General features: G+C 36.2%; 1 protein-coding gene across 1 annotated transcript in view; it reads left to right on the forward strand.

Annotated features, from left to right (window-relative positions):
- The window catches only part of DNAH11 (dynein axonemal heavy chain 11), a 335,620-nt gene that overhangs the window by 255,840 nt on the left and 56,488 nt on the right, over positions 1-23,292 (forward strand). The window contains 2 exon segments of the mRNA XM_079151923.1: positions 9,276-9,511; positions 10,681-10,803. Of these exon segments, the coding sequence (XP_079008049.1) occupies positions 9,276-9,511; positions 10,681-10,803 (359 nt within the window).

Here is a 23,292-nt window from a genome sequence, read left to right on the forward strand (position 1 = left end):
ATGGAATTCATTGTGATATTTTCATACATACATGCACACATCACCCTTCTAACCCCTCTCCTCCCTTGCCTCAGCACCCTTCCTGGTCCCTCTGTAATAGCAATTCCTTTTTTTCTTTTAGCTACTTTCATTTCTTGTTTTGGGTAGGTGTTGTTTTTTACTTTCCACATGACTGAGAACATGATATTTGTCTTTCTGTGTTTGACTTATTTTGCTTAACATGTTTTTCTCTGATTCCATCCATTTGCCTGCAAATGACAGGATTTCATTATTCTTTATAACTGAATAGTACTCCATTGTGTGAATATATACCATATTTTCTTCATCTTCTAATTTGTTGATGGGTATTTAGGCTGATTCCTTATCTTGTCTATTGTGAATAGTGCTGCAATAAGCATGGGTATGCAGGTGTCTGTTTTGTATGTTGATTTTATTTCCTTCTAATGTATACTCGAGTGTGATAACTGGATCTTATGGTAGTTAAATGCCTAGGTTTCTGAGGAACCTCCGTACTATTTTCCATTGTGTCCATATTTATATTCCCACCACCAGTATATATGGGTTTCTTTTTCTCCACATCTTCACCAATATTTGTCATTGTTGTTTATAGTAGCCATTCTGTCTGGGGTGAGATATTATCTCAATAGTTGTGATTTGCGTTTCTCTGATGGATAATGATAGTGAGCATTTTTTCAAATATTTCTTGCCATTCACATTTCTTTTAAGCATCTATTCAGATATTTTGCCCATTTTAAAATGAATTGCTTGTTATGGTTTTTTTTTTTTAGTTCTTTATAAATGTTAGGGTACATAACCCTCTGTCAAATGAATAGCTGGCAAATGTTTTCTCCAATTCTATTGTTAATATCTTCAACTCTGTTGATTGTTTCCCTTGCTCTGCAGAAGTTTTTAGTCCAGTCTTATCCATTTTTGTCAACTTTTATTTTTTTTCTTGTGTGCTTTGAGAGTCATCATTGCTTGTACCAATACCTTGAACTCTTTCCCCCTATATTTTTCCATGGTGGTTTTAAAGTTTCAGGTGTTACAGTTAAGGTCTTTGATCCATTTCAAGTTAACTTTTGCAGGGTCAGAGAAACAGTTCAGTTTCAATCTTCTGAATGTGGATATCCAGTTCTCTCTCCCTCCCCCTCTCTTTCTTCTCTCTCTCTCTCATTCTTTCTCTCTCTCTCTCTCTCTCATTCTTTCTCTCTCTCTCTCTCTCTCTCATTCTCTCTCTCTCTCTCTCTATGTGAGTCTAGCTAAAAGTTTCTCAATCTTTTCAAAGAATCAACTCAGTTTCATTCATTCTTTGTAATTCTCTTTGATACTCTTCTATTTCTCCTCTGATCTTTATTATTGTTTTCCTTCTACTAATTTGGGATTTGGTTTGTTCTTTTTAAGACATTGATATGCACCATTAGGTTGTTTATTTGATCTTTGTTTGTTTGTTTGTTGTTTGTTTGTTTGTTTGTTTCAAGATGGTCACTCATTTTCCCAATCTTCCCTCTTAGTACTGGTTTTACTGAATCCCACAACTTTTGGTATCCTCCATTTTCATTTGTTTCAAGAAATCTTTAAATTTCCCTTCTGACTTCCTCTATATTCCATTATTCATTCAGAAGTGTGTTGTTCATTTATGTGTTTGTATAATTTCTAAAGTTTCTCTTTATGTTGATTTCTAGTTTCATTCCATTGTGATCAGAAAAGACATAGGATATGGTTCCAATTGATTTTGAATTTGTTAAGACTTGTTTTGTAGACCAATATATGGTATGTTCTAGAGAAAATTGTATGCACTGATGAAAATAAAGAATGTATATCCTGCAGCTATTGTACGGAATGTTCTCTAAACATGTATTAGGGCCTGGGGTATAGGTCAGTGGTAACTCGCCTAGTATACATGAGGCCCTGGGTTTGATCCCTACCCCCTATAAATGTCTGTCAAGTCTATTTGATCTATAGTGTTGTTTAACTCAGATGTTTCTTTGCTGGTTTTTTTTGTTTATTTGTTTATTTTTGGTCTGGAGTATCTATCCATTGGTGGGAGTAGTTATTGAAATCCTCTACTATCACTGTATTGAAGTTTATTACTTCCTTTAGGTCTGATAGTGTTTTATAAAATTCAGTGTCTGACATTTGTACATATATATGATTTTTATATCTTCTTGATGAATTGGTCCCTTGATTGTTATATTAGTGACCTTCTTTGTCTCACTGTTTTTGTCTTAAAGCCTATTTTGTCAGATATAAGTATAGCTACTCCTGCTTGTTTTTAGAGCCCATTTGCTTGAAATATCATTTTCCATCCTTTCACTTTTAGTCTCTGTGTCCGCTTACTGGAAAGGTGAGTATCTTTCAGGCAGCCTATTGCCGGGTCTTGTTTTTTAATATATCCAGCCAGTCTGTGTCTTTTAATGGAGAATTAAGTCCACATATACGCAGAGTAATTAATGAAAGGTATGAACTTGGGCCTGTCATTTTGTTGATTTCTTCTGGTTGTTTTAAAAAAATTTTTTAATTCTTCCTCTTTTATTCATCATTGTGGTTTGATGGTTTGCTCTATTGATGTCTTATTCTTTTCTATATCTCATTCATGTATCTACCCTTCTAGTGGGATTTACACTTTAATTTCTATTGCAATTGTAGTTATTTTTCTTCTACTTCTGGGTGTAGGACTCCCTTAATCATCGTTCGTAATGCTGGTCTAGTGGTCATGAGTTACTTTATTTTTTTCCTCATCTTGGAAAGTCGTTATTTCTTCTTCAATTCTGAAGGATAACCTTGCAGTTATTTGCTTTCAGGACTTGAAATATGCCTTACTGGCCTATAGAGTTTCTCTGAGAAACCTGCTATTAGTCTACTAGGGTTGCCCTTAAATGGGACTTAGCACTTCTCTCCTGAAGATTTTAAAATTCTTTCTTTTTGTCCTGTACTTTTGACAGTTCAACTATAATAGATTGTGGTGGGACTCTTTTCTGGTCATGTCTACTTGGGTTCTATAGGTTACCTGCACTTGCTTGTCCATGTCTTACCCATGATGAGGGAAGTTTCCTGTGGTTATTTCACAAAACAGGTTTTCATACCCTCATCTTTTATTTCTTCCCCTTTGAGTATGCTGATGATGCAGACATTTGATCAGCATCAAAGATTTTGTGTACTCTCTTCACTATTTTTAAAATTTCTGTCTGAAGATATTTCAGTAGACACGTCTTCAAGTTCTTCTTGAAGCTCTTATAGATCAAGTCTTTCTTCCACTTGACCTAGTCTGTTGTTGAGGCTTTTAACTGAATTTTTTTTCTGACTTATATAGCTCTTAATTTATAAGATTTCTGACTGGTTCTTTTTCCAAATCTCTCTTTGTTGAATTTCTCATTCATATTCTGCATTGTTTTCCCAATTTAATTTATTTATTTGTATTCTGGAGTTCATTGAGATTTTTCAAAATCATTCTTTTGATTTCTTCATCAGGTATTTCATCCACTTCCATATCTTTGGACTCCATTACCAGAGAATTATGAACTTTAGAGGGTTTCATATTGCAGTGTTTTAAAATATTTCTGTGTTCCTATGCTAATATTTGTGCATCTGTTAAGATTTGTGATAGGGAATGGTCCTCTTAACTAAGCAGCTTTCTCCTAAAAATGTGTCTTAAAGTATAGGCTTATTTTGCAGTAGAATTTATTTCCAGCTGGTTACCACTGTATAATCTCTCAGTAGCTTCTTTGGCTGTAATTGGTAAGTTCAGGCATGGCACATACCATGTTAGAGAAACCCTTTGTCTCTGTGGGTCAGACAAGAGTGAAGATACTCCAGAAGTTCAAGCAGATGTGGTATTGATGGCAAAGTTGTATGGGTTGACTCTTGTGTGGTTACTCCTCCAATGAGAGTAGCCCCTACAAATTGATGGGGATTTCCTTAGGCACTACTGATTCTGGCTCTAGTATTTGAATGACTGTCTAGCATTGGCTGTTGCAGTGTTGGTAAGGTGCCTAAGCTCTTACCCTCTAATTAGACACTTGTGTGGGTTCAGGTGCTTCACAAGGAGAGATAGGGCAGGATTCACAGCACCCACTTCATGACTCACACAGTTTTGTCAGCAGTGTGTGATCAGGCGAGTATGGGGGCCAGTGCCGGGGCCACATGTAGGTGAAGACACAGGGAAAGTTGGGTTATTCATTTATGCTGCTACTGTGGGTGTGATTGCCCAGGAGCAGGACCTCAGACCCCCACCCCAGCTATGCACACCTGGGGACAGGGCAAGAGCCCATGGACTTTTCTTTCCCCACCCTGTTCTTTTAATTATAGCTCCCACCAGAGATCAGCTTCAGTGGGTCACATCTGGAGCCAAGCAAAATTCCTCTCTGCTGAGATGCCTGTAGGAGTAAGAGAGAGTAGAACTGGTTCCTCCTTATGCAAAGTTTCTCTGATCTTAGGCTGTGTGCTGAAGGGTTTCTGACCCCTGAAGCAGTCCAAACTCAGACAAAAGTCCCTCCTGGCTATAGCACCAGGGGCGTCACTAGGAGATGAAGTAAATTCCTTTTCCAAAGCCAGACTTCTATGAAGATTTTGGTCTTCCAATTTAGGCTGTAAACTAACAAGTTTCCTAAAACTTTCCAGCTGCAAGAATTACCAGCCTCTACCCAGATAGCAGAGGGAAAAGCCCCCTGCCTAGCTGTGGAACTGGGACAGCAGTTGCTGGGATATTTTTTCTCTTACTATGCTGTAGTCCCAAGTCTGAATTCTACAAAGTTTATATTGGTCTACTGTTGAATTTCAGTCCTTTGTCAAGGTCACTCACCTCACTATGCAGCTATACATCTGTTGCTTTGGTTCTTTGTGAAAGAATGTTGGGTTCCTCTATTCAGCCATCTTGCCTATCTTTCTCTCTTAAGGATTGTTCAAGACTGCTTTCAGATTACAATTGTAACATTTTGTACACAGACATAAAAACAGTTTACCCTAATCGAATGTTTTCTCTTATGTACAGAAGCTAGAGCAAAGTAAGGGGGAAAAGGGGGCAGGGACAGGATACCATAAGGATAGAGGAAAAACCAATAGAGTAGAAAACGGAGACTGAGGGGGAGGGAAGAGGGATGGGAAAGAGGAGGAAATATGGAATGAATATGACAAAATTGTGCTATGAGCATGTATAAATATACCACAGTGAATTCCATATTTATATCTGCAAAACTCCAATTAAAAATAAGGTAGGCACAATGGCACATGCCTGTCATCTTGGTGGCTCAGCAGGCTGAGGCAAAATGATCACAAGTTCAAAGCCAACTTCAGTAACTTAGGGAGACCCTAAACAACTTAGTGAGACTCTTGACTCAAAATAAAAAATAAAAAGGACTGGAGATGTGACTCAGTGGTTAAACACCTCAGGGTTCAATCCCTGGTACCAAAAAATTAAATAGATAAGTAAATAAATAGTTTACCCTAAATTTGAAAACTTAAGCCTACAAGCAAACGGAAATCACCGATTTGAAATATTTAAAATGATCTAATTTTAGATCCTTTCTGTACAAATGAGAAAACTGAGACACAGGAAGTTTAAATAAATTGACTCCTGTCACATAGAACAGGAAATTAGACCCAGGAAATTCAGACCCATGTTTTCTGTATAATAGTGTCATCTCATTTGATTAAATAGGTTTTTAGGGTACTTATCCAGCTGTTTCTGGTATATATTTAAAAATCTTCTAACTCGCTCTGTATATTACTGTTCCGCATCAGTGATTAAGCCTCAGTGTTCACAACAGCAGTGTCCATGATATAAGTACATGCTAGAGGAATGTTTGCAATTTCAATAAGTCAGTGTTTTAGGGAAAGCTCATTACTAAAGGCATCCCACAAGTAATCACTTTCATAGAAAAATCCTATTGTGACTAATTTATTTCCTATATCTGTAGTTCCAAATTTTGTGTTTATATTGAAGATTTCTGAAAAGGAATTATATTTTTATTCCCTAAAAGTTTAAGGTTGCTACCACACCAGAAAATATGCTTTTGTATAAGAAAATGGGCATTCTACAAATTTTGCAGTTATCAGTACATCGTGAGTTTCAAAACTGCGTTTTCTATTTCTTCTTTTACCTTTTTTCTCTATCTCACCTCCACACTTGAGTCCTTTTGTGTTTGCTCAGGTCACCCTTGTGACCACTTCATATTGACAGTGGTTCCCTCTGCATTCACAGTCCCTAATAAATTATTTTCTTCAAAATTATTAGGAAAATTCACTTCTGACATGAAAACAATTGAATATCACATTGTCTTTGTATTGCTATATTACTTACCTTGGGGCATGTATTGTCAGTATGAACTGATGAATGCTACCAGTCTTTTTACACTGTTTTTGCTGGAAATTTGCTTCCAAATTTAGTTTTAAAATTGGTCTTTAATTGCTGGTAAAACCTTATTTAGTGTAAGTATTTCTGGAAGGTTTCATATCAATTGATTTGTATTTTTTCATTTACTTAAAATTCCAAATATGGGGTTCCAGGAAAACAAAATTTTGCTTGGCAGAGTTCGTAAATATAAAAACAATGAAATTGATCAACTTATCCAAATTGCCAAAACATCCTAAACATGCCACCGAAGCAGTTATGATTTTCTGATGATATATGCTAAACCTATATTCACTTTAGCTGTGAGCTTGTATTTTACTGTGACTTCACTATTGCTCAGGGAGCCCCTTGTCAGTTTTCAGTCAAGTGCTGTCTCCTTTCCCTGGATTACCTAAGTACCATGCAGACTGAGACACAGTCCCCAAAACATGCCCACTCTGGGTATAGCTAAACCAAAGGAAGAAATCTACTCCATCTTATAAAAATAACATCCCTTTAGAAGAGATTGTTCTAAGACACCTGGAAAAGTCAGGCACAGTGTCATATGCCTGGAATCCGAGCTGCTCAGTAGGCTGGGGTGGGAGGATCACAAGTTCAAGACCAGCCTAGACAACTTAGTAAGACTCTGTGTCAAAATAAAATAAGAAGGGCTAGGACTGTAGCTCAGTGGTAGAGTGCTTGTTTGAATCCCTGGGTTCAATAATCCCCAGTACTGAAGAAAATGAACTAAAGAAAAATTTCTGGAAGCAAGTGCTACATAAAACATAAGAAATGTGTGTCCTCATGGAATCAAGTGGGCATTTCTGAGCTGCTTATTTTCTACTTCTAGAAGTAGCTGCAGTGAAATCAAGAAGACAATCATATCAATATGAACTTGCACCACGGTGGCAGTAGGAGCTAAAATTGTTTATTATTGTTAATATTTAAAATTAATATTCCCTGGATTTCCCACAAGCGGCAAAATGCCAGCATGTAGGGCATTTTCTAGAGCTCTACTTGCCTGTAGGTAACTTTTTCCTCTGTGTCTTTGACTTATCAATTTGGCTTGGGTCTCTAAGGGATTCTAATTGTTTGCAAATATCGCAGTCACTTGCAACCTGGTTTTTGTGTGATTTATAAATCAGTAAAGTGAGCATGACATTTATCGATGACTTCTTGACATATTGAAGGTAACCTTGAAAGGAACTCTTTTATAAAAGAGTCCATTCTCCTTACCATATCCTCAGATATCCACACATTCAATGTTATTTCTATATTAATAATATTCTAAATATATAAGTTATACCTATATTGTAACAACTTAAATTTTTCAGTGAAAAAAATTTTTCTGTAACAATACTATAAAAAGAAAATGTCCTAATTTTTTTTCTAAAACTTTATCAAAGTAGTCACAGTATTTATGATATTCCTTAATGTGATGCCTTCTCTTATATTGGGATGGGCTTTATTTCCCCTGGTAGAATGAAATGACCAAAATAAGAGGTGCTGGCTGGCTGGTATGCTCTGTGATTTCCTGCACTCTCTTTTGCACAACATAGATACTAAATCAGTGCAAGCTATTGACTTTGGGTACAAGCTCTGTAGGTGCCACCTCTGCTACTCCTTTTATCTTCAGAAATCCGAGTTATTCAGAGCTGCCTATTGTTTCAAGCTGTTGTTTTAAGTAGATGGTAAGAAATAAAAACTATGTGTCTTGTTGCTAATGGGAGGATGCTTATTCTAAAAGAAGCTAAATTATTTGTGTCTTTAAGGAAACCATGTGTTGGGCCAGACACTGGGACTTGTTCATATCTTCTGTTTTAAATGCTGGGGATGGAACATGGAACCCAGGGCTTTGCATAGGCCAGGCATCCTCTCTACCACTGACCTATATCCCAGTCCTAATTTATTTGTATTGAGGATTGATGGAATATGGTGCTTTTTTTTTTTTCTTTCTGGAATTGATATAACATTGTGTCACAGCCTTACTATTGAGGTCCTTTCAGTATTCTATTTGCTCAAACTCTGTGACCAACCAATGAACAAAACTCCTACTGCTACTGCAGTTTCCCCTACCTACTATAGGCAGGGCTGTCATTGCATGGAGGCAAAACTCCATGTTTCCATGTTAGCCCCACTACCAAGCCATGGGGGTGGATGACTCTTTATTCATCTTGCTCATTTTTATGGAGGAAGAGGAGGAGAAAGGAAAATAGAAAAAGAGTAGAGAGGAAGAGATTAGGAAGAACAGAGGGGAAATGAAGAAACATGTTTTAAAGAATAAGGATCATACTTTACAAAAAAAGACACAAGACCACAGAAAGGAATTTATCAAGGAATTCAATCATTCATGGAGGTATATTTCTTCCTACCATACCGTGCGGCTGGCTCTTTATTCATCTTGCTTATTTTCGTGTCTCCAGACAGTGTTTCATGCATGCAAAAGGCACTCAGTAAATGTTTGGAAACTGATGACCAAAGGAAGTCCAAAAGAGAAATCATCTGTGTAACGTGGGCTTGCAGAAAAAGATGAAACGTCTGAATAGGACATTGCTTTTAGGCTTTGCTTATATGTGGAGATTGCTCCATGGGAAATAAATTTCTGCTGTTCTACCACACTTCCTGGTGTCTGAATTCCCTCTTGTTAAAATGGCTACAGGTGTATGTGTAAGGCAAAGTCCCTTTCAGTAGAAGCCAAGTAGATGCAGTTAATAAACCATTTAATAAACCCACAGTTGACAGGATTCTGAGAGGTAACTACTGGGTTGATCAGGTCAAAATTATATTTCACAATAAGAATTGTATTTGGCTTCTCAGAGGCCACAAAGAATTTGCATGTGTTCCCTTGGAGTCACTTTCTCTAGGTTTGGATCTGTTTTCTTGTCTGTCGTGCTGAGTCTTCTTCCTCAACCACATTGCCAGCTTCTTGCACACAACTTTGATTCTAAAGGTTTCTATCCCAATAACGGAAGACCTGGACGTGATTGCAATGTTGACGGATGATGCTACAATTGCTGCCTGGAATAATGAAGGACTGCCCAATGACAGAATGTCAACAGAAAACGCCACTATCCTCACGCATTGCGAGCGCTGGCCCCTTATGATAGATCCCCAGCAGCAGGGAATTAAATGGATAAAGAATAAGTATGGAACTGACCTGAAAGTCACACATTTAGGCCAAAAAGGGTAAGTGATTTCTGAAGGGATTGTCTTTGTGTTTAACTATTATGAGGTAGATCTGGTTTTTATAAAGTTTTGGCATTTATTAGACTTCTCTACCAATTTAAAATACTATTTTAAATAGCATTTTTAAATACTATTTATTTGCCTGCTCATGTTTCCTATAAAGTGTCTACATTGAAAAGGCATTTATTTGCATTAGACAGCATCTAATTATTTGAATTAAAACCAGATTGAAGGTTGGAATGAGAATTGTATCTAAGAAAAATATGTAAATGTCCCAAGAGTAAGAATGGAAACCTGATGTATTATATTCCTTCTCTAGAGTATTTGGCATATAGTACATGGTAAGACAGAAATTGCCAACTGCACCTGTAGAATGATGTTTAGAATTAATTGTCCTAAATAAATTCTTTGCCCCTAGTAGGATCATGCATGATTGCAAGTCCCAACACTGGATTCCTTACTTCTTAATTTTGTATCTGACTCTGGAGAACTGTACCTACTCTGAGATGTTCTGCACTGGAGTCTCATGGCAGTACTGCCTGATGAGGAAAATGTGGTCTTATCCATAGTCAGTCTTCAGTTAATGTTGAATAAATTATTTTTAACTTGCTAATATTTTCTTTAACCCCACCAATCTTCTTTTCACGTACAAAGTAAAACAAAGAATTTTTGTAATCGTACAGATAAATAAGTCCCTTGCTTATCTGAATATATAGAGAGAATCATTTTTGGGGGGTGCAGGAGAATTTTCTGGGAGAATGGGAATGAAATGATAGTTCACCATTACATATGACTGAACTTAAAGGTTTAAAATCTAAAGGCTTGATGAAACCACAAGGCCTTGAACAGATTAGAACTGTTTATTTAAAATGGACCTATCAAAGGAATTCAAATTTACAATATTTGGGTCATTTACACCTATTTCAGTCATTGGTTATGTCAAAGGCAACTAATGTAAACTTGGGAAATATGACTGGAAACTTTATTTCAAAATCTGATCTCTGTTTTTTGTGTAATATAGCTTAAGAAGAATACTAGTTTAAAAAATATTTCCCAAAGTTAGTTTTTCCCAGTTAAAATAGCTACATTAAGTAATCATATAAATGCTTTTCAGCAGTTTCTCTGTGCTTATTTACATTTTATCATCTCAATCCTGATTGAATTGTAAGGTTTTTGAATGCCATTGAGACTGCCTTGGCCTTTGGTGACATCATCTTGGTGGAAAACCTGGAGGAAACAATAGATCCAGTCCTTGATCCCCTGCTTGGCAGGAACACAATTAAAAAAGGAAAGTAAGTATTACCGAATTTTTAATATATAATTTGTGATTATGAGTGTAAGCATAGCCTCTGTTTCTTAGCCCCATAATCAGGTACAACCTACTGGGATGCTCTCAGTCATGTTTTTGAGTTTCCATTCCATGGCACCTACACTCCAAGACCAAACCAACCTCAACACATCTCATACTCTCAGACTCTGTGTTTGATGGAGTTAGATTCATTTTACATAATTCCTGACTTAGAGACCAAAAAACTATAGTCACTGATCTGGGAACAGTTGCCTGTTTTTTTAAATTTATACTGACGTTTCTTCAGCTTCAGTAATTTGCAAAACACCTTGAGCATGTCTGCTTAGTATCTGCATATCACTTGTCCTCTTATTCACTTAATACTTTCCTTTAAATAGGATTTCAGTCACCCCTGTTTCTTTAAACCAGCCTGTCCCTAGTAATAATATCCACAAAATGATTGGTTTACTGTCCAGATTCTGTTTTTTCCTAATATACTTCAAAAATATAACCATTCAAAAAATGCGTGTCACTGGAGTCTAGCAATCACCCCCCTTACTAGCAGTGGTGAGTTTCAATAACAGGGAAACACCCCACCTCACCCAGTGAGCTACATGAAGCGGTAAGCTGCCATTCCCCCTGCGATGCTACATTTTCCAGAACATTCCCCCAGGGGCATTGGAGTCATTTCCAAGAAGTCATTGTGTCACTTTTCTTAAATGAGTCAAAGGTCAGATGCAGCCTTTAGTCTCTAATCAAGCCAGGGTGGGCTCAGGGAGACTGGCAATTCCAAAGGCTCCTGGTGCCTCTTTAGTCAAGGAATCAACAGTTACCTAACTTACTTTGTTGAATTTCCTACTTTTTTTTCCTTTCTTTTTTGTTTTGTTTTTCTTTCACAGAGGTATAATTTTAAAACTTCCCCAAATTCATTCTGTAACACCCACTCTCCGCCTCTAAAGTATCTGTCTCCTTTTCATCCCTCGCTTACTCCTATCAACTTAAAGTGGGAATGGGCCCACTTAAGGGTGACTAACTTCTTTATCTCTACCCAGTTAGTATGTTATTTATTATACAACTCACCAGTTGATCTATTTAGAGTGACTGACAACTTGTAATTGTTTAATAAACCAAAATTTACCCAGAACAATCTAATATGCCACTTGACAAACTGTGACTTTTAACATAAAAGTAATTGTAGCTGTGTCTAATGTGTTAAAAATAAAGTGTAAAATCTTGAATGTCACTAACATGAAATTCTTGTTATTAAGGTGCTGAATGTTTTATGAAGAGCTTAAATTTTTGTCAGTGAAATACATATTCTCTGAGTTTTAACTTCAACTTCCAATGGCACAATTCAGGTGTAAGAAATGTTATGATTCTCCTTCACATATATATTTGAATGATCTGAAATTTCCAAAATGTCATAATTTTTTTTCTCAGCATGAATGTAATTAAGTATCAGTGATGATTCCAGAGATCTTGGATTTTAAGAGTTTGCATGGAATACCAAGTCTTTACCACAAAATGTTAGTCCAGCACAATTTGTTCCAAAATAATATTTACTGAATATACACTCTCTCTAAGGCCTTCTGGAACTGATCTTACCATTCCAGTTGCTTTTTAAGGGAAGAAAAATTTAAGATGTTCTATAAGAATGTAATAACTATTGCATGAAGTTTCTACTTTAGCAAACCTGACTACTCAACTCTTACATATAGGAACAATCACTTGTTTGAAAGTGAATTTTAACCTCATCTCTCCAGTTTTTCCTACTTCCCTCTTGGGCAGATGATTTTTAATTTCTTTACTCAGAGACTCCAGGTGTGAGTGGGGACCTTATACCTCCTATTAGTCTTTGAATGAACCTTCTTTGAGTACTGTTATATGTCAGGCACTGTACTGGGGTTGCAGACTCAAAATGTGATCAGGTACAGACCCTCCCCTTAGGAAGCCACACTTCCTTGCGCAAAGGCAAATCTGTAAATACAAGAAGTGCAGTGCCATTTGGCATGATGATAGAAGTGCATGTGGCAGAGAGTCATGAACTTCACAGCAGAGACTTGAAAAAGCTTTATGGAAAAATTTACATTTGATTACAGTTTTATCTAATGCAAGTTCCGAAAGATCAGTGGGCATTTTTCAGGTATATGGAGAGTCCTGATACCCAATAGCAAAAAAAATGAAACAAGCCAACAGTTTTGGAGATAGCATGCGGAATCCAGTAGGAGAGAGTCTGTGTTGGGGGTGATAAAGTAGTGTGGACTGGCAGAGAAGAGACAGAGATATAAACAAGGCCCCCAAAATGGACTTCCTTGTTGACCCAAAGGTTGCCTTTTCCTGTAAGTGTATAATTTTCTCCTGCACCCAAACACACTCAAGGTGCCAATCCCCATCAGTTACAGTAGTTGACAAAATCAATTGTTTCACTGAAGAACAGTGCCTCTCTGAAGTCTCCATATTTTCATTGAGAACCCTGAGGGTAAGTCAGTGGGGAAACTAATGAAGATTCCTGAGAAAGCTAGAAGTAATGTGACCAGAATTGCATTTCTGAAAGGTCACATAGATAGCCATGTGAAGTATTAACAGAAGGAGTGTGGACCTGAAGCCAGAGTCCGGTTGGCAAGTCATTGCAGTTATTCCTTTGAGACATAATCAGAACCTAAATGGAGGCAGTGGCCGTGAGATGAGAGAGGGGGACAAACCAAAGAGAGGTCGAGGAGTCAATATCAGCTCTTGGTTATTCACTATTATTGGTACGGGGGGAATAAAAGAAATTGCAGGTGATTTCCAGGCAAGTGGATGATGATGTGATTTACAGAGAGATGTTATACAAATAGGAGGAAGTGTAGAATGAGAGGTGATGAGTTCTCTTACTGAACATTGAAAGATGTGCTTTTTAAAAACACATTTCAAAGAGGAGTCTAATCAGTTGGATATGCAAGTACAGAGCTCATGAAGGAGGTCTTGGCTGAACAAGTAGGCTGGGGCAGCTACATAGAAAATAGGTAGGCCATCATGGTAAGTGTGATTATCCAGGGAGATTGTATACATTCAAAAGAGCAGCATGGACCCTGCTTCCCATGAAACAAATGGGGACCCAGAGAGCTTAGCTAATGTCTTCTTAGGTGCCCCCTGACTGTATGATATGTAGTTAGGTGGAGACCTAGTTTCTCAGCCAGCTGGTCCAGGTAAATGGACCACCGCCCTCTTTCAGTAGACTTTCTGTAAGTGCCTCTTGCCAATTAACACTCCCTTCTTGACCTCTTTGATTCGTTTTCGTCCTAAATCTTATTGGTTGTTCCATCAATGTTTTGAAATCTTTGTTTATATCTACGCCTTCGTGTCTTCCGGGCCTTTCATTTGCTCATGCTGACTGAGCAGTCACTTTGCTACCTTTCTCTGCTCATGCTCTGCCACCCAGAGCATGGCTAAAATAATACTGCTTCTATCGTCAATGCCCTGTTCCTGAACCCTTCTCTTCATCCTGTTGCATTGAATTGAACTGAAGCCCTCTATGAAGCCCACGAGGTGCCCTACCTGTCTGTTACTTCTGCATTTCCTTCCTGCCTCACACGTCACTACTTCTTCACCCAGATCGTCTCCCCTCCTGTGGTATGCTTCTTTACTTAGCCTTTTTCCCCACAAATTCCAAGTCCACTTTATTCTAGATTTACTGCTATTTAATCAGTAGCAGTTAGGCATTAAAAATCAAATGGAATTTAAAATTTCCTTTTTTTTATTTGTCGTAATTGGTGATACATGACAACAGACTGCATTTCAGTTCATTGTGCATGAATGGAGCACTATTCTTTTCTCTGGTTGGACATGATGTAGAGTCATACCATTCATACTAGCATACAAGTACCTAGGGAAATGATGTCAATCTCATTCTACCATCTTTCCCACTCCCATGCCCCCTTCCGTCCCCTCACTCCCCAATCCAAAGTTCCTCCATTCATCCCTTTTCCTCCCCATTATGGATTAGCATCCACATACCAGAGAAAACATTTGGCCTTTGCTGCCTACACATAGCACATTCTGTCCTGCATTGTTCTGCCTTTTTCTTTGTTCCTGTTACAATATGCTTTGTTTTCCGTTCTCATATATTCTTAATTCATTAAAAGTTCTCTGTTGGGCTGGGGATATAGCTCATTTGGTAGAGTGCTTGCCTTGCATGCACAAGACCCTGGGTTCAATCCTCAACACCACAAAAGAAAGTTCTCTGTAGACAGATGCAGTGGCACATGCCTGTATTCCCAGGAACTCGGGAGACTGGAGGCAGCAAGATCACGAGTTCAAAGCCAACCTCAGTAACAGAGAGGCCCTCAGCAACTTTGACGCTATCTGTAAATAAAATGCCTTGAGCATCCTTGGGTACAATCCCCGATACCCCGATACCAAAAAAAAAAAAAAATTCTCTAGATAAGAGTAATACAGGCTTTTAAAGAGATAATTAACAAAAAACTGGAACAATAAGAATGTAGACTGTTACTGTGGCAGATTAGATATAGGAATCTTGAAAAACAAATATATTAGTCAAAATATTTAAAACACCTTTGAAACATACTACTGAGTTGACCAAAAAGAAAAAAAAAAGAAAAAAAAAAAAAGGTAGTAACAACCAAATAACAGAAACTCCAAAGCTGATTCTCCTGTGGATAACTGCTAAAACCTGATGATCTTGGTTTTCTGTGTTATGAATGTACAGTTTGGACAAGTCTGAAGCCTACAGCTCTATAGAGGAATCTCTTAGAAGACTACCCACCCTTTATACAGATACCTATATAAAGCTATAGGGCATACCTTCTGTGTAATGGTAAGTTTCTTTTAAAGTAATAAAAACCAGTGTTGTATCAAGGAAACTGCTTTCTCTACCTTGGCACTGGAAAGAGGTGAAAAAATATCCCCTGAGATTTCTTAACCAGAAACCATCTCTCTTATGAGAGTTCAAAATGCATTTTAACTATTCGGTTACCCTTAAAGCCTTATTCCAGTAATTTATTTTAAAGTGGCCTTGGGTTATGCATGCCTCAGTAAATTGGACAAAAGCAGAGGAAAATCCTGTCTGGAAAAATGGCATAAACTCAGACCTTAGAAGGTTACCAAAGATACAGTTCCAAGGAACAGGAGCTCATAAGCAGAAATCACAAACACACAAGAAAATGAGGCACCATGAGCAAGAGCTGAAAGAATAAAATCCTAATCTCAGTGTTGCCTTACTTTATATTTCTTTCATTATTAATAAGAATGAACTTATTTGTCATTTATAACACCCCTTACGTGAATTGCCTGTTTTTACTTTGGTTAATATTTTTCCATTAGGTTTCTCATCACTTTCTTTAATTCCTCATTTTTTCTTTTCCACTCATACTTATTCTTTTTTTCCAGCATTATTTTGAATTCTTTACTTAAACATGTATCTTTTCATCATTTCCATAAAATTTGGCAAGGGCAAGAAGATTAATGCAATGCTCAATGCACTGTCTTGAATTAGGGACATGTGTATTTTCAAGAGTGTTTCAGAACTTTAGGTGGGACTTATGCATTAGTTTATAGTTGTTAGAAACTAGCATTGGAGTAGAAGTACTAAGATGAAACTTGGTTCAAATCTTATCCTATGTTGTAGTTTGGTGATTTGGGGTAAATTATATTTTTCTGTGTTTTTTTATCTGGTGAGATAAAAATACAAAGAACATATAGGTACATAAAATACTAAAAATATATTAGATATAGACATTCAATATGTATTATTTGCCTTGAATAATTTAACCAGTGATAGTTATAATATATATTGGTGATTATGAGTATGAATCAGGTACTAAGCTAGAGCTTTTAAGGTAAACATTGTGTTTTGGATATGGGAAGTGCGAACAAACCATGAATGAAGTCATGAAGCAGCTCAGGGTGAGGGAGGAAAGAAGGAAGGAAGGATATTCTTTGGTATTTTAATTTACTCCTAGAAGAACAGAGAGTTTTGGTTTTACTTTTTAAATTTTATTATTTAATACAGGTTCCAAAAAATACATATGTATTTTATATGTAAAATTTATAAAGCAAAATAATAGGCCTGTATCTAGCATTTAAATTATTATCAGTATTTTTTCTGATAATTTTTATTATCATTTTGGTACATTATAATTGTACATAATAATGGTATTTGTTGTTACATATTCATGCATGCACACCATGCACAAAATAATTTGGCCCATATCATCCCCTGGCACTTCCCCCCCTCCACCCACCCCTTTGTCCCTTTCCTCTACTGATCTCCCTTTGATTTTCATGAGATCTGCCTCTACCTTTCTTTTCTTTTTACCTCTCTAGCTTCCACATATGAAAGAAAACATATGACCCTTGACCATCTGAGTTTGACTTGCTTCCCTTAACATAATAATCTCTAGCTTTGTCCATTTTCCTGCAAATGACTTAATTTCATTTTTCTTTATGGCCGAATAAAACTCCATTGTGTGTGTGTGTCTGTGTGTGGTGTGTGTACACACCACATTTTCTTTATCCATTCATTCATTGATGAACACCTAGGCTGGTTTGGCTATTGTGAATTGTGCTGCTATAAACATGGATATGCATTCATTTCTGTAGTATGATGACTTTAATTCTTCGGGATAAATACTGAGGAGTGGGATAGCTGGGTCACATGATGGTTCTATACCTAGTGTTTTGAGGAGCCTCCATACTGATTTCCATAGTGGTTGTACTGATTTACAATCTCATTGACAGTATAAAAGTGTTCCTTTGTCTCCACATCCTCTCCAGCATTTATTATTATTTGTATGCTTGAAGACTGTCATTCTGACTGGTGTGAGAGGAACTCTCAGTGAGTTTTGTGTGAACAGTTTTTTTAAGCTACCTTTGTGCTCCTTTCCTATTCTGCCTCCTTTTCCAAAGGAAATCAAGGTTCTGAATTTTGCTTATCACCTCATTACTTTATTTAAAAATAGTTTTATTGTATACATGTATATTTCTAAACAATATATTGATTTAGGGTTTTATAAATATTTCATCATATTGTATATAGTTTAATGGGACTTGATGGTTTTACTCCATATTGTGTTTATAAAATTTATATTATGCCTTTAGCTCTATTTCTTTTTTCCTTATTATTTATCTACCTATTTATTGTATTTATTATTTTATTTACTTACATATTTACTTTGGTGGTAGGTTTAGAACCCAGGGCCTTGCAAATACTAAGCATGTGCAGTAACATTGAGCTATACCCAAGTTCCTAACTTTTATTATTATTATATTCAATGATGTGTCTATTACCATATTTATTTAAAGTTCTTATTGAAGGAAATTTGGGTTTTTGCACTTTTTTTTTTTTTGCTATTAGAAGCTATGCAGCAATGAATGTTTCTGAACATTCATACACACATCTGCAGGCACCCACAGAAAAACATTCTTCAAATCTTGTACTCTGACTAGAATAGGTAGGTTGTAGAGTATATGCATAAACTGCTTTCAAAGCTAATGATAGTTTTCTAAAGTGTTTACAAGTTCATTTGCTCATCACTACTATATAAAAGTTTTGGAATCTTTCAGAAAACTGGATTAGAAGCTTTCACTTTTGAGCCAATTTTTTAAGTATTTTTTCTTTTTTCTTTTTAGATGTACATGATAGTAAAGTGCATTTTGACATATTCTACATACTTGAAGTTTAATTTATTCTAATTAGAATCCCATTCTTGTAATTGTACGTGATGTGGAGTTACACTGGTCATATGTTCATATATGAATATAGGAAAGTTATGTCCAATTCATTCTATTATCTTTCCTGTTCCCATCCTTCCTCCCTTCCATTCATTCCCCTTTGTCTAATCCAATGGACCTCTATTCTCCAACTCCCCCTTATTGTGTATTAATATCCAATCAGAGAGAACATTCTGCCTTTGGTTTTTTGGGATTGGTTTATTTCACTTAGCATGATAGTCTCTAGTTTCATCAATTTACTGGTAAATACCATAATTTCATTCTTCTTTATGGCTGAGTAATTCCATTATGTATATATACCACATTTTCTTTATCCATTCATCTGTTGAAGGGCACCTAGGTTGGTTCCATAACTTAGCTATTGTGAATTGAGCTGCTATAAACATCGGTGTGGCTGCTTCACTGCAGTATGATGATTTTAAATACTTTGGGTATATGCCGAGGAGTGGGATAGCTGGGTCAAATGGTGTTTCCATTCCAAGTTTTCTAAGGAATGTTTATACTGCTTTCCATAGTGGTTGTACCAATTTGCAGTCCCATCAGCAATGTATAAGTGTACCTTTTCCCCACATCCTCGCCAACATTTATTGTTACTTGTATTCTTGATAATTGCCATTCTGACTGGAATGAGAGAGAATCTCAGTGTAGTTTTAATTTGTATTTCTCTAATTGCTAGAGATGTTGAACGCTTTTTATATATTTGTTGACCATTTGTACTACCGTGAAGTTGCCTGTTCAGTTCCTTTGTCCATTTATTTATTGGTTTATTTGTTTCTTTTGTGTTACATTTTTTCGAGTTCTTTGTATATCCTGGAGATTAATGTTCTATCTGAGGTACAGGTGGTAAAGATTTTCTCCCCTTCTGTAGGCTCTCTGTTTACCTTCTTGATTGTTTCCTTTTGTGAAGAAGCTTTTCAGTTGAATACCATCCCATTTATTGATTCTTTATTTTACTTCTTGCACTTTAGCAGTCTTGTTGAGGAAAATGGTTCCTAAGCCAACATGTTGGAGAGTTGGGCCTACAAAACTTCTAGAACTCATAAGTGAATTCAGAAAAGTAGCAGGATATAAAATTAATAACTATAAATCAATTGCATTCCTATACACCAATGATGAATCAGCTGAAAGAGAAACTAGGAAAACTATTCCATTCACAATAGCCTCAAAAAAAAAAAAAAAAAAAAAAAAAAAGTACTTGGAAATCAATCTAACAAAAGAGGTGAAAGACCTCTTTGACTTTTTTTATACTGCAAAAGATTTCTGTATTTAATACCACTAGCTGCCTCTTCCTTTGAACCATTTCCACCCCCTACTTGGTTTTTTTCTACGCCTATTTTTGAGTGAAAGTTTTGAGGACACTGTCTTTTCTTTCTCTTCTCCTTCCATTCTCTCCTCCTTTTCTTCCAGTACTGGAGATTGAACCCAGGGGCACTCTACTAATGAGCTACATCCCCAGCCCTTTTAATTCTTTTTATTTTGAGACAGGATCTCACTAAGTTGCTCAGGCTGGCCTCAAACTTGCGATCCTCCTGCTTCAGCCTTCTGAGTAGCTGGCAGAGGACACTATGTTTTTCTTTTTTAAAAAATAGTTTGGTTCATAAAAACCTAAGAAGTACTTCGAAATTTTTTGATACTTTAATAATCATTTTGTTTTTACCTGACAAGATATACGTAATAGTAAATACTTTATTTTTCCTTCATTTAACTCTTAAAAAATGAGAAGCTTAAAAAATTCATATATGTGTAAACTGGAAGAGAATAGGAAAAAATAGGACTAGATTGGTAAAAATAGGGATTATTTTTCTTCATTTAATATAATAAATGAAAACTTGGAGAAAATGATGAAAAAGAAAATAGTGGGAAAATGTTGATATGCCTTATTTAATAGAGATACCCATTTGCAGTGTGGTAACAGGAACAGATAAATTATGACTTTACCTTGGTCACATTCCAAACTAATCCACATGTTGGTACATTTTTTGATACATCTTCCTGTTCTGGTATCCAATGATGAATATTTTACTTGATTTTTTTTATCCTTTTTTATTTCTGTATTACTCTATACAATTACTTGTGGGGATACCAGTACATTTTCCTTTGCATAAAAAAGACAAGATACTGTTGAAAACAGAAAAAAAGGAAAGGACAGCCACACAGATTGTAAAGCACATAAATTCACCTAGAATGAATGCCTTTATCATTCTTGTAGGTGGGATAACAAATGTAGGTGGGATAACCTGCTGGAAAATCACATCCATCAGAAAGTTTTCAACTATTTATAGTGTTTTTGTTTATTTCAGTTGTTTGTTTTGGAGGCCTTTTCAAACCACTCTTAGTTTATTCTTTCTAATAATGAATGTCTGAGAAATGCTTGTGATAGATATAGCATGGTCCAAAAGTTGAAGTTCATTAATAATTGGAATGTTGTGGAGTATGAAGTAATGAATACTAATTACTCCTTTCATGTCTGACAGCTCCCTATGGACCAATACATCAGCCCAGACTTTAATTTGGTTCAAGTAATGGTTTCATCAATAGCACATTAAATCGGTGTTTGAGAAGATATACAGTTGAACCTGACCCACACAGTAGATACCTCTGTCATAAAATGGCCAGAGGCTGACAATAGCTGGGTAATTACAAATAATTAAATCTACCAAACTCCAGACAATCCTAATTTTAAATAAAATATATCTTATCATATCAATCAACAGAAACCATATCTGGCAAGATTTATCAACATGTACTTTTTCCAAAGCAAATTTACTAGTTTACATGTTAGAGTAGTGCTGATTTGTGAAGCATCTTTATAAAACTATTTCTCTTCAATCTTGCACATCTTCCCAAATATTATTAAAGTCCTTTTCAAACTTTAATCTTAACTGGAATAACCTTACCTCAAGATAAATTTCACTAGTTTCTGGGAATATTAATAAGTTTTAAAAGATATTTTATAACTCATTCTGCATTTACTGTTCTCATAATTGCTCTTTGAACAATGGTCTTTAAGCAGTATGCCCCAGAAAGACACTTAAAATTGACCAGTGGAAATATTGGCTATTTGATATCAATTTTCATTTTAATAGAAATAATACAGTAAAAGGGAGACAGCATTTTACATTTATTCTATAATGATTAGTTTTGCTAAAAGTTGTGTTAAGAAGAATACAAAGAATTTCTTCAAGTTAGCAACTTTCCAGCTTGTTAAATACTACCATGCTACTGTTCTTGGGATTGATGCTATATGATTATTTGATGTTTGGTTGTGAATCTGTTTGTATTAGGTCTTGAGTGGGACTAAAAATAGAACAAGTTAAGTTAAATTCCACACTGTGATAAGATTTCCTGTCTGTCCTGCACTGGAAACTTAGGAATTTAAAATCAACTCCAGCAATATGTAGTTCTCTCATTCTGTTCCTTTGGATAAGACCAGTTTCATTTGCAAGTTAGTTTGTGTCCTTGTATAATAGAAGTTAGCATTCTAGTCTCTCCTAAATTCTAAATTAAAAATAAAATTTTAATGTCAAAAAAGTAAATAAATAAACCAACAGACTTTCTAACCCTAAATTCAGTCTAGGTTTTGTTTGTTTTTTAAGTGTGACATTCAGGGTCTACAGATAGTGCATCCCACACTCACAGTGCTCTTGCCAATAGTGATTGGACTTCATTGGAAAATAAATACCAACCCAGGTTGCAGGTAAAGAACCTTGGAATTCTGTTCTTCAAAAAAAGCAATTTTTGAACAAAAAAAAAAAAAAAAATATGGAACCAGAATTTCTTTGTTATACCATTCTACCATATTTAAATATGGTTGTAGGGAAGTGTGTGCACATGCATGTGAGTATCTAAAGGGAAGTAATCTGATTTTCCTTTTCAGCCCTCCTTTCTTCTGTACAATGTTATCTGGAGTTCTGAAACATCAGTCTCATTTTTTCTTTTTAAAATTCTAATTGGAGTTTGCTTTTATCTTGGACATGTTGGTTATATTAACGGTGTGAAGCAGCAAGACAATTAACTCATTTCTATTCAGGACTTCTTTCCTTCCTTGCCTTGAATGTCTTGCCAGCTGTGCGGCTTTCAGCCAAAACCTTTCCTGAGGAATGGGGTTTGACCAACTCGTGCAGCCCTTCCTGCTGTGTTGCTAAGTTACCTCTCCCCTCTTGCCGTTTGCTATGCCTGATCTTTTTGGCTGCACATCTAGCCGTAGCTGTAGGCACTCACAAGCCTAACCTAGAAGCTTTTAATTTTAAACAGCAGGACATGCAGTAAGGCTTTTAGATGTCCATTGAAAAGTTGATTTCTTCTCTGGAGTGTTTTTTATTTCTTCCAACGGGTGGGACTATATTATTTATTTATCTTAACACCCACCTACTATCTCTTTACCTTGACAAAATGGGTCTGATGAGGCCCCCAGAATGGAATTACTCATATTTAGAGAACATGGTAGCCACCTGCAGTGTCCACACTAAAGGGAGAAGCTTCCACATGTTAGTACAGTAACTTGAGGAGATTTTACCTCAAGCCCCAAATTTTATAAATCTTTTTTAAAAAATTCCTATCAGAGCCATTCCTAGTAAAGATACTGATCTGTCAGAGCTGTCAGTCTTTATCCTAAAGAGAATATGTTGTTTTCCATGTTTGATTTCAAGTAAATCAAAACTAGTAAAAAATAGTGATGGCATTTATTCTGGTCCTCAGAATACCTGATCACCAGAGAAATTCATTTGGGTTTTTATGACCCAAAATGGCCTTTTTAACAGTG

The sequence above is a fragment of the Sciurus vulgaris genome (genome assembly GCF_902686455.1).
Source record: "Sciurus vulgaris genome assembly, chromosome: 8".
Lineage (NCBI taxonomy): Eukaryota > Metazoa > Chordata > Mammalia > Rodentia > Sciuridae > Sciurus > Sciurus vulgaris.